General features: G+C 40.5%; 1 protein-coding gene across 1 annotated transcript; it reads left to right on the plus strand.

Annotated features, from left to right (window-relative positions):
- Nucleotides 1-4,839: 4,839 nt before the first annotated feature.
- Nucleotides 4,840-6,833, plus strand: LOC126368925 (protein yellow-like). Its single transcript, XM_050013170.1, has one exon. It carries the CDS (start codon nt 4,896-4,898, stop codon nt 6,234-6,236), a length of 1,341 nt encoding a protein of 446 aa, XP_049869127.1. The 5' UTR covers nt 4,840-4,895; the 3' UTR covers nt 6,237-6,833.
- Nucleotides 6,834-12,225: the final 5,392 nt, after the last annotated feature.

Below are 12,225 nucleotides of genomic sequence, written 5' to 3' on the forward strand. Positions count from 1 at the left end.
ATGTAAAATATTGACTTTAGTTCTTTTCTATTTCTTCTTAAGACAACTAAGGGTGGTATTAACAAACTAATCTCAGCTGAGACTGCCCTCAAGATCATGCTCAAGTCCTTGTTTTTATATAAGAACTGTCACATTGACATGATCTTGAGGGCAGTCTCGAAGCTGAGATTAGTTTATTAATACCACCCTTAGTGATTGAGTCCGTCTTTCAAAGTGTAGTAGATGGGCCGCGCTCCTATCAACTTTGGGAACCATTGGCATGAACGAAGGTTGCAAGTAGGTGGTCGTAGGAAGCGATTTCTTTCTTGTTTCCTTGCGTAGGTACTATATACACGCGATGCATCATTACTAACTTTGATTATTTACGTGGTTACCTCGATTGTTGGTATTAGGTATTATCTGTCTATATGTAGATTTTCTGAAACTACCTCATAAAACCAGTATTTTGTAACAGATTATTTTTGTAAATCTCTTTTTTTGAAATAAATATTTTTCTATTTTCTATTCTAGAATTGTTCAAAGGTTTGATAATGATGGTAAGATTTTAGTCTCGGGAAAAACATTACAGTTGAGAAGTTATGATATCCATCTTAATGCATTAACTTGTTTCTCTCATGATGTGTATGTATTTCCTAATTTGGGTGGTCAGAGGTACGGTCACGAGCATTAATATGTATACACTTTGGTACCATGTCACATTAACTTTTATGACAAATTGAACTGTAAGTCTCACTAAATGTCAAATATGTTAGTGCGACAGCGTCCTAAAGTGGGTACATTATATTGCTCATGACTGTACACCCATCGCAAGATGTGAGTACCCACGTTTCACTGAGCTTTCTGTTAGGCCGTCGTATTATTAGGTGGTGATCCATTTCGCCATCTATAATTTTGATTTTAATAATTTTTAACTTTATTTCATTATATTTTTTCATTGTAATAACATTTATTTTAATATATGGGGCATAATTATATCTTACAATATGGGTACCTACCTAAAATAAATGCATTTTATTTTTTATTTTATTTTATAATGGTCGAGCTGTGCTAGTGAAAATTGCACGAAAGATAAATCAGTAATTTATTTGTGCAAGTCTGGTTCCGAGGTTCGAAGGCGCTCCCCGTTTGAGAAGCGCGCCAGTGGCACACAGGACCAAAACTTATATAGGTAAGTATATTCTATTAAGTACCTAATGAGCCAAGGAATAAAGTGAGGTACCCGTTATACACCTGCACAAAATTTAAGTTAGTTAGATTTAGTTAGTGTCCTAGTGAGATAGAGCTCTAAAGTACGTAGTATTATGCCTTATTCTATGCCTAAGCCGCTGGTCCCGGCTATTAGCCGTAAAAACACCTCCACTAACCCGCATTGGAGCAGCGTGGTGGTGTATGCTCCATACCCCCTCCGGTTTATTGAGGGGAGGCCTGTGCCCAGCAGTGGGACGTATATAGGCTGTTTATGTGTGTGTGTGTGGTAAGGGTAAAAATGTTATGACCATGGATTGAGATCAGAGATGGCCATACATACTTTTGTCCGGCCAAGTAGTTAATGCCATCTGCGGCAAATCTACAATAAGTCACGTCAAAAAAGGCCATACATACACGTAGATACATAAACTCACGCCTACTTTCCACCGGGGTAAGCAGGAACTACGGAAGTCCATTTGCTTGAATCCTTCGTACTTCTCTTGCTTCCTCTACATTCATCAAGATTCAGAGATGGACTTTGTATAAAATATTCCAAGCATGTGCTGTGACGGTTAGTCATTTTGTTGACTCACTTCGTACAAGGAACTAAACTGCTTTAGCTATCGAGTAAAGTACGATCATTTAAATAAATAAATACTCGTCTCATAGCGACAATCGCGTAAGCGCCTATTTGAAAAATCACATTCGGTTTTTGTTAACAAAACCTCGCAGCATACATGCTGGTTCCAATTCTGGTAAAAAAGTAAGTGCGCAATGCAAACAAATGTCAAATAGCAATGTTGCTTTCTTAGATAAATTGCTTCGATGTGGCCATTTTAACCCCCCAGAAGGTTTAAATACTTAATACATAACATACACAACCTATATACGTCCCACTGCTGGGCACAGACCTCCGGAGGGGGTATGGAGCTTACCACGCAGCTGCTCCACTGCGGGTTAACGGAGGTCTTTGGTCTAAGTAATAAGTAACTAATGAAATTAAAATAGCCGTTTCGTTATAATTCCGTATCGGTCTGCCGCTGACCCTAAGATAATCAAATCAACTTTACATGAAAATCAATTTCTTATTAATGTACCGAGAGAATCAGATGTTTTGATTTCCTTTGTAATATCAGTTCTCGGTTCAGTTATGTTAAATTACTCATTTCACACGAATCTATATTCTGCTGCTCATCTCAGGCGTTGAATTCGGCTAAATTACGTACCGTTATACGTGATAAATGTAAATCGATATTCACGCCCGTAATCTCAAATGGGGTGGCCTTAGAGATCACGGGCGTCAGTATCGATTATATCGATTATCGTGTATAACTAATCAGGGGGGTTAAAATGGCCACATCGAAGCAAGTCCTCTAAGCTCCCAGAGTACTTAAAAGTTGAAACTAAAACTAATTTATTTATAAAAAATCTAAAAGCAATGCTAATTAAAAAGAGCTGTTATACTGTAGACGAATTTTTAAATATGTTTTTTTTTTTTCAATACACACTACCTTTCTTCCCTTCAACGTTGCTGTGCCCTACAGGGTCCATGTTTTAGTTCCTATGCCTATGTAACACTTAATTGTACTACATGGAATGCATTAAATAGTTGAGTATTGAAAGCAATATTGCTATTTGACATTTGTTTACATTTCGTTACTTACTTTTATATGCGTAAATGTCAATTTGCACATTGCTTGCTAAGACGAATTGCTTCGTTGTGGCCATTTTAACCTCCCAAAAGACAACACATCTTACAGCTCAGATTGAAACTTTCAGTTCGAAAAGCTCATTTTTTCTTTGTTTTTGACGTAACTCATTATAAGTAAGTACTTAAGTAAAGTATTTATTTTTCATAGCCCCACAAAACCAATTCCTTGGTTTGCCTGTGGGAGTGGAGTTCACTTAAAATTATTGTTTTAAAATAAGTTAACTTATAACTTACCTAACCTCCAACACGCCCTCTTAAACTTATTACACACAACATAGAAATCCTGCCAACAAATTAACAAGAAAACAATCACGCATAAACAAGGAGGAACTATTCTATTACCTAGAAAATTATTCTATTACCTACCACAAAACATTCAAAAAACATATAACACCACATATCAAACACCTAACAGTTTAAATAAAGATTATAATGATTTGCAGCAAAAGGCATTAGAATTGAATTCTTTAGATTGATTGAGGGGAGGTTTCTGTTTAGTATTTTACATATATTATATTTATCTATGTATATGTATTGGTAAGTATAACTTACTGCAGATTTGTTACAGTCATATTATATTATAAATGGCCTATATACGTCCCACTGCTGGGCACAGGCCTCCCCTCAATCAACCGGAGGAGGTATGGAGCATACTCCACCACGCTGCTCCACTGCGGGTTGGTGGAGGTGTTTTTACGGCTAATAGCCGGGACCAACGGCTTAACGTGCCCTCCGAAGCACGGAATCATCTTACTTTTTCGGACAATCAGGTGATTCAAGCCTGAAAAGTCCTTACCAAACAAAGGAAAGTCTCACAAAGTGATTTCGACAATGTCCCCATCGGGAATCGAACCCGGACCTCCAGATCGTGAGCCTAACTCTCTAACCACTAGACCACGGAGGCATATTATATTACAAACTGTATAATAATACTAATATTATAAGTAATAAATATAAATAAGTATATTATAACAAATGTTCTAAATGAGTCATAACAAACAGGATCTTCTTGACTCATTGAAATATCAGTATTCATTTAAAACCAAGTTTGAAAGGTCAATATTCTATTTTTATTACGTACTATTGAAATATTTAACTTTTAGAAGTTATCAAGTTGACCTAGGATAATATATAATCTCATTTTAACAGGTTAGTATACCTAACCTACTTAAATAAAACTTGCAAAATTGAGCTGATAACTTCTCACTGTATGAAATCGACTTTATCTTGCAACGAATATCAGGAGAAGCGGGTCTTAATGATGATATGTGACTCTACCCACCCCTATAGGCATGCAGGCGTGAATATATTAAGTAACTTGAAAAATCCAGTGTAATCATTGTGAACTTCGATGCATAGACTACCCTAGTTAACCTTCTTAAAAAAATTACATAATAACCTACACTCAAATACCTACCAACCATAAAATATTCGTAACTTACAAAGCCAATTGCCCGCGAAAAAGCGAAAGTGAAAACATACGGTAAAAAAATATCAGCAGACAATAAACCTTAGCGTTAGTAGATACTCCGGCCTCATTAAAATGTAAACCGTTACTTTACGATCGAATTTGTCTGAATGGACCCCTCGCAGTCTGCCGCCACCCCTCGTCTGCCGAGATACGACCTTCAACACCCCTTCCGACGACTTTGACATACGTTAACAAATATAGCGACGCACACCATGGCACTCGCTCCGAACCTATTATAGGAAATACAGGGTTAGCGGGCTCGCGTGACGATATCGTTCCACAACGAGAATACCTAATGAATGTTGCTGTTGGTACCTACAGCATGATTTACGGACCCTATAAGACATTGTGTTTATCGTGTTGAGATATGCAGGCCGTGTGTTGTTCAGGGTCCGATTGTTTTTATTTGTGTGTGGGGTGACGTAGCGGTGTGGTCACGCGGCGCAGCGGGCGCCGGCCGCCGTGCGTGCGCGCGGCAGCCCGGCAGTCACACCGCCCGCGCCACTCGCGCCGCACGCTCCGACGATGTTGTTGCTGGCCCTCCTCGCCGCCGTCGCCGCCGCGGCCGCGCAGAACGAAACTCAACCGCCGCGCGCGCCCGTACCCCGCCGCGAACAGTTCCGAGTCATCTACGAATGGAACGCCATCGACTTCGAATGGGCCTCCCCGGGAGACCGCGAGGACTACCTCAATACGAGCCGATACATACCCCAAAACGTCCTAATATCTGGCATAAACTTCTACGGCGAAAATATATTCCTGACGGTGCCGAGGATGCTGGACGGAGTGCCGGCGACGCTCGGCACCATCCCCACGCAGCAGACGGAGACAGCGCCCAAGCTGCGTCCGTTCCCTAGCTGGGCTGACAACGAGATCGGCAACTGCAAGGCGCTGCAGTTCGTGCAGAACATCGAGATCGACAGGAACGGCATCATGTGGATCCTGGACAACGGCCGCGTCGGCACCCTCACCCGCACGCCCGACGCCAAGTGCCCGCCCTCGCTCGTCCTCATCGACCTCAAGACCGGCAAGAACGAAATGGAGCGTATTCCTTTCCCTCCCGACACTGTGAATGTTAACAGCACGTACCTTAACGACCTAGTAGTGGACAATCGCGACGGAGACTACGCTTACATCTCCGACAACAGCGCTGTCGACCCCGGCATCATCGTTTTCCGTCGAAGCGACAAAAAGTCCTGGAAGCTTCGAGATAAAAATTCCATGAAATTAATGGAAGAGGCTCAATCCTTCCGCATCAACGGCACCACCGTGACTCTCCCCGTCAACATCGACGGCATCGCCCTGGGGCCTCAGTTCCGCAAGGAGGACGGCAGCGTCGACAGGACCGTGTACTACTGTCCACTCGCTAGTTACCATTTATACGCGATAAATGCATCAGTTTTACGTAATGAGTCCCTCGCGCAAATTGGTGAAGGAGCTCTGCGGCCGTACGTGGTGGACCTCGGCACAAAAGCCTCGCAGACGGACGGCATGAAGATGGACTCGACCGGAGTACTCTTCTTCGGTCTGATTGGCAACTCGACGATTGCGGAATGGAACACGACGGTCGATTTCCACGTCGGTCAGCGTACGATCGCACGCGATCCCAATTACATTCAGTGGGTGGACCGCTTCACTTTCGACGACCGCGGAAACATATACGTCGTCATCAACAGGCTATTTAACTTTGTGAAGAATCAGGTTGCGCTTAACGAAGTGAACTACAGGATCCTGAAGTCGCATACGGGCTCGAAGAGCTACGTGTTCGCGGAGGACATCGGGCTGGGGGGAGTCCCGGGCGCGGCGGCGGCGCCCGCGCTGTGCGGCTCGCTGCTGCTGATGCTGCTGGCGCACCTGCTGGCCTAGTGCGCCGGCGCCGGGCCGCGCGCACCGCCCGCGGCCCGAAACCACAAACCAGTGCTCATTATGCGACGCTCGGACTGACGCGTAACATTACCAAATATTAAGAGTTACCTTGACCTCAGGGTCGATCCAGTGATAAAAAGCATGTAGATAGCTTTATATACTTACTAATACAATTGGAATATTTAGAAGACACGAATGTAAGGATGTTGATTGTGTGACCTTTGTTCGCCTCCGGGTCGTAGTGAAGACGACACGCAGGCTGCATGCTCGGGAGGTCGGTTGCCAAATGCCGCGCCGACAATAAACATTCCAGCCCATCTCGGCAGAGGTGCAACGTTGCACAATATTTATTTATATGTACTCTATGTAAAGTAGGAAATTTGTAAATGACTTTTCTTTCCGACGCTGTTTGGTAACAAAACTGTTGCAAAGGCAAGTCATTTACTTGAAATTGATGGTAATTATAACCGTGTTATATATATGGGTAGTCCTAGTTATTAACTTAAATTGTATAATAAACACTATGACTAAAATTGTATGGCTGTGGTGCGAACGTGACCGTGTGTTTGGTTAAATAAACGTGTTTATCATATTATAGTGTTTGCAGTTTTTATTTTCACGCCAATATTGCTCGTGCGGTCGTGTCCATGACAGAAACGGTGGTTTAAATCATCGCTATATCAGTTCTAATAACAATGAAGGGAACTTGTCAAGCAGTAAATTAAATTGAGATGTATGAAGGTGGACAATAGTTAATAAATAAACAATGACGTTTGTACGGTCACGAGCATTAATATGTATACACTTTGGTACCATGTCACATTAACTTTTTTGACAAATTGAACTGTAAGTCTCACTAAATGTCAAATATGTTAGTGTGACAGAGTCCTAAAGTGGGTACATTATATTGCTCATGACTGTACGTAGAATACGTAGATCTTTGTTTGAAAAGTTTTAAATGAAATATGATCGGCGTTATTACAATTGTGTTTTACAACTAATATAGTCAAGGTTAGCAAATATGTATAGCCGTGGAGATGTTGTCGGATGGGTGAATCGAATGACCTCGACGGTATTTTGACAACTAGAGTCAATAGCGCGAGACACACACCAAGTATCAACCTACATACCTTACCTACCTATCTCGTAACACAAACTTGTTTTGAAGAAACCCTTCTTTACGTAATCCCTATTAAAGTTCCGCCACACAATTAGTCAACTCATCTTTGAGTGAAAATTTCTATGGCCTAGTAAAATTTTTACATGTTAGGTTAGACTCTACATTTTAAAAGTACAAATATGGCTATAATGAGGTACTGAAGTCTTTATTGAAGAAAATTAGGTGGTAATAATAACCAAAAGCATTTAAGTAGGTAAAGTACTGAAACTATTCTTATCATTTTTTAATTCATATTTATTCCAAATCATATAAATCGTAATTAAAAGATTTTCTGATGAAACTTTTTTAAGCTAAGTACTTATTTCGATAAAGAGGCTATTTAGATTTACATATATACATCACATAATTAACTTTTTTAAGCCTTACAAAGAATACATCTGTTACTACGATTAATATTTTTCAAAAAAAAATAATTACTGAGTTATTAATGATTTAACATTACCTATTTATTAAGTAACTCTTAAGAATTTTCTGTGAGGTGTGGGTACTTAATTCATCTTGCGATGGATGTACCTCTGACTACCCCATTGGGGTATAGTCGTAGTTTTCGACATTCAATTTTTCTCCGCGTCAGGATCAATGGCCGGCGACGACATGAAACAAAAGAACACCAGCATTAATAAAAAACACCTGAGAAATTCGCATCTATGGCCAATTAGAATAACAAAAGGCGGGTCTTCAAAAGTTTGACTAAAGCTAAGACACATAGGCAGTGCTAAGTTTCCCTCAATCAGCGCTTATCGCTATCGACCCACTAGGGTTGATTAATTTTTTCAAATATTTTTCCTCTCAGACGACGCCCTGAGCCGAGGTTCGCGCCCAACTGGGCACCCTCAGGCCTGTTTTCTTAAACGTTGTGCAGGGTGAGAGCCTTCAGAGCTCCCCATTTGTCCGGCCAAGTAGTTAATGCCATCTGCGGCAAATCTACAATAAGTCACGTCAAAAAAAAAGCAGTGCTAAGAGCGTTCCGGACGAGAAGCGGGAGTTTGTATAAAAGATAGATCGCCATTCCTCTCTTTTTCCCGCCAAATCCTTCACCTCCTAATACGACACGACCTGCACCTTCTCTTTTATTTGTTTCATAAATGTTCTCCTAGGTCTACCCCTTCCTCTCTTCCCTTCAATTTTTCCTTCTATGATGTTTGTCATAAATCAATCGTGTCGTATCAGGTGGCCAATCATATTTCCTCTCCGGTTAAAGATATATAGATAGCTGGATAAAATCTTTATTCAGTTTTAAGACATTTACATTCTTAAAGTTAATAAAAATACTTCAGTAATTCTTAAAATTAAGAGACAATACCATACAAAAAAGCGTTATTGCACAAGCATACAAGAAAAATAACGATCACCAGTACGACAAAAGAAGTAAAATGGGCGTATTACTAAACGAAAATTTCTTCTAAATAGTAAAGTAAGTAAATCCAAAAAAATTCTATCTCGGACGAGACTAGAACCCACAGCTCTTGTCAGGCCGGGACGAGCCAGAATCAGTATCCACCGAGTCAGATTTTTTTCTATCTCTTTCTCTTCATATACTTACCTAAACAAAAATCCTTTCTTCCAGGCTCATTACAATCATCACTAATTTAAGAGCCACTCTCTTGTCGATGTAGCATTCTCCATACTTTGGGGAAAAATAGGGCAGTGGTTTTCCTCTTGCTTTCCACCCCGTAGTACTCTATCTGAGTCGGAAGACAGGAGTCCTAGTACGGCTTTGAAATAGACTACTCTGGGCGCCATCCCTCTCTTCCAGGCTACCTAATGAAAATAAAAAAAAATACCTAAGTTTAAACGAGGTGCTAACGTGCTACCCACTGGACAATTCATCGTAACTTGAAACAACAGCGTGCATTGAGCTTTATTATTCCGGCCAAGTGGCGACTACCGCCGTCAAATCTGCAAAATATCACAACAAGAAAAATACCTTATTTACGAGCTATATTAGTTATACCAACTTTATGTATTCATTGTCAACATTGCGCTGCACGATTCGCTTCGATTCGTGCTTCATTTAAACATGAATGAAAAGTCAAAATGTCAATAGCAAAATATCTGCAACCGCAAAAAAACATATTTTCATAATAAGTATGTATTTTTTTATTATTCCCACATTGCGGAGGAAAATAATAGCATGCATGAACTCCCGCCCGAAATGCTTAATAGGGCAGGCTACAAGTAATTTAAGACCACTTTCAGTCACTTTAGACACGATATCTAACAATGGATACTTGTATAATGAACTGTATGGTAGCTGAGACACACAGGTGATCAACCCATCGCCTAATAATTAGTACCAACCAACAACCAACGATGAACTAGTCGGAAAAATCAACAAGTCGGCCAATATCATACCAAGTCGCTGGAGCATACTCCACCACGCTGCTCCAATGCGGGGTGGTGGAGGTGTTTTTACGGCTAATAGCCGGGACAAACGGTTTAACATGCCCTCCGAAGCACGGAATCATCTTACTTTTTCGGACAATCAGGGGATTCAACAGGGCCCTACGTTCTTTAAAAAGAAACAAAATATTAATATGTGTGTGTTAGAAAAGGTTTAGTACGATCTACTCTGAACCGGCGTGTGTGTATGAAACGAATGATTAATGTGGAGGAAGCAAGAGAAGTGTCTCAGGATCGAAGCAAATGGAATTCCATAGTCTCTGTTTACCCCGGTGGGAGATAGGCGTGAGTTTATGTATGTCATTTGGGAAGCAAGCCGATGAGACACAGGGCCCCACTAACCTACACGAAGCGTTGGAAAACTACGCTTGTTTACTATTGTTTATAACCTGTTTTTCAATAATGCAGTATTTATTCTCATCGTATGTTAAATTTTGTATAAGTACCTTACTTACCTACCTACCATAAAGATAATTATAAATATTTATGAAATGTTAATATTACATAGATATTATAGTATTTTATAACATGTGATGTATATCAAATGCAAATCACATATTTGTCATCAACGGTCTCCGTGGCCCAGTGGCTGAACGTTGTGCTCACGATCCGGAGGTCCCGGGTTCGAATCGCGGTGGGGACACAGCACAAAAAACACTTTGCGATCCCTAGTTTGGTTAGGACATTACAGGCTGATCACCTGGTTGTCCAAAAATATTCCATGTTTAAGCGGATAAATAATGAACCGCGTAACTAACCAATCAAATCCATAAGAAGTAGAAGTTTATTTATTTATTCATAACATTTTTTTTTATTAAATAGGGATACCAACAGTAAACACATTGTAAAGCTATATAATTCCCATATGTGTCCCAATTTTTGTACTTACACACGGCATTCGCAATTACAACAACAAAATATACTGTATCATTATGTATAGTAAGTGATGGGAAATTCCACTTTATATTAACTCAGAATAATGAATCACCCCTCAGTATCTGTTACGATGTCACTTACACCCCGTACAAGTACAGTCAGATAGCCATACAAGTAGGTATGGGTGTTAGTGACACCCCGCTACGAATGCTGAGGGGGATGGTTCACGCGATGATTCTGAGTTGATATCAAGTGGATTTTCCTGTCGGAAAATTTATAATTTTTTTTGTGTTTTATTCAAATTATTTTCAATTCCATACTTTTGCGACGGAAAATCCCACTTGATATCAACTCAGAATTATGGTCTGAATCATCCCTCAGTTTCCGATACGATGTCACTAACACTTATAAACATTGTGTTTGAAAATAACAATCGATTATTAAGATAGGCATAGGCAACACATAGTTACTACGCTGCAGGATTTAGGAACACCTTCATCAAAAGTCTTATGACATAATCCTAAAATTTGCTGCTAACTATCCCGGCCATGTCATAAAAACCGACTATGGGACTAAGCACTCTGTCTACCTCGATAGGGATACGGGCGTGTAGGTATGTTAAAATATTCAATCAGGCAAGGAAGGCGTGTCCAGAACAATGAACCTCCAACTCGCGTCTTCCGCGGTGCCGCCAAGAATACCTGATCACAAGGTTTTTCTAACTGAATTCATTTACTACGGTACGACACCTATAGGTAGATATTTATTGGTGACCTCCAAATGGCCACAAAGGTCAATTAAATATGTGAAGTAAAATCAATTAGGATAATATTTACATATTGACATTCAGCAAACGGCCTCCGTGGTCCAGTGGTTGAACATTGGGCTCACGATCCGGAGGCCTCGGGTTCGAATCCCGGTAGGGACATATCACAAAAATCACTATATGACTCCCTGTTTGGTCAGGACATTACAGGCTGATCACCTGATTTTCCGAAAGTAAGATGATACGTTAAGCTGTTGGTCCCGGTTACTACTTACTGATGTAAGTATGTAGTCGTTACGAGCCATGTCATGGGCTTTGGCGGCTCAATAATAACCCTGACACTAAGGTTGATGAGGCTGGTATTCCACCTCACAACTTACACGATAAAAAGAAGATTCGGCAAATTATAACCGCTTCAGTGGTCCAGCGTTGGGTTAGGTTACAAATAATATTGTCGAGCGTGATTTTATGTAAGTATGTATGTATTAACTTAAGTTCGACGAAAACGAAAGTGTAAAATAACTTGACTACTAATAAGACTTGACATTTCAAAACTTGTGCGAAAAAAGCAGGCGCCACCGCTTAAGACGTCTTGACAACTTCAATAAAAAACAGTTGTTTAGATTTCTCTGCTATCGATTTCAAGTGATAATTAGTGCAAGTGACTAGGTACGCTCAGTGTGACATGTGTCAGTGGACCCCTAGAACCGGTTCTTTATCATCTAACCGGAACCGTTCGTCCAAATTCTCTGTACATTTTTTGC

The sequence above is a fragment of the Pectinophora gossypiella genome, chromosome 8 (assembly GCF_024362695.1).
Source record: "Pectinophora gossypiella chromosome 8, ilPecGoss1.1, whole genome shotgun sequence".
In the NCBI taxonomy this organism is placed as follows: Eukaryota; Metazoa; Arthropoda; class Insecta; order Lepidoptera; family Gelechiidae; genus Pectinophora; species Pectinophora gossypiella.

What these genes read in the sequence shown, in the direction of transcription:
- LOC126368925 (XM_050013170.1), top strand. Translation starts at nt 4,896, where the DNA reads ATGTTGTTGCTGGCCCTCCTCGCCGCCGTCGCCGCCGCGGCCGCGCAG.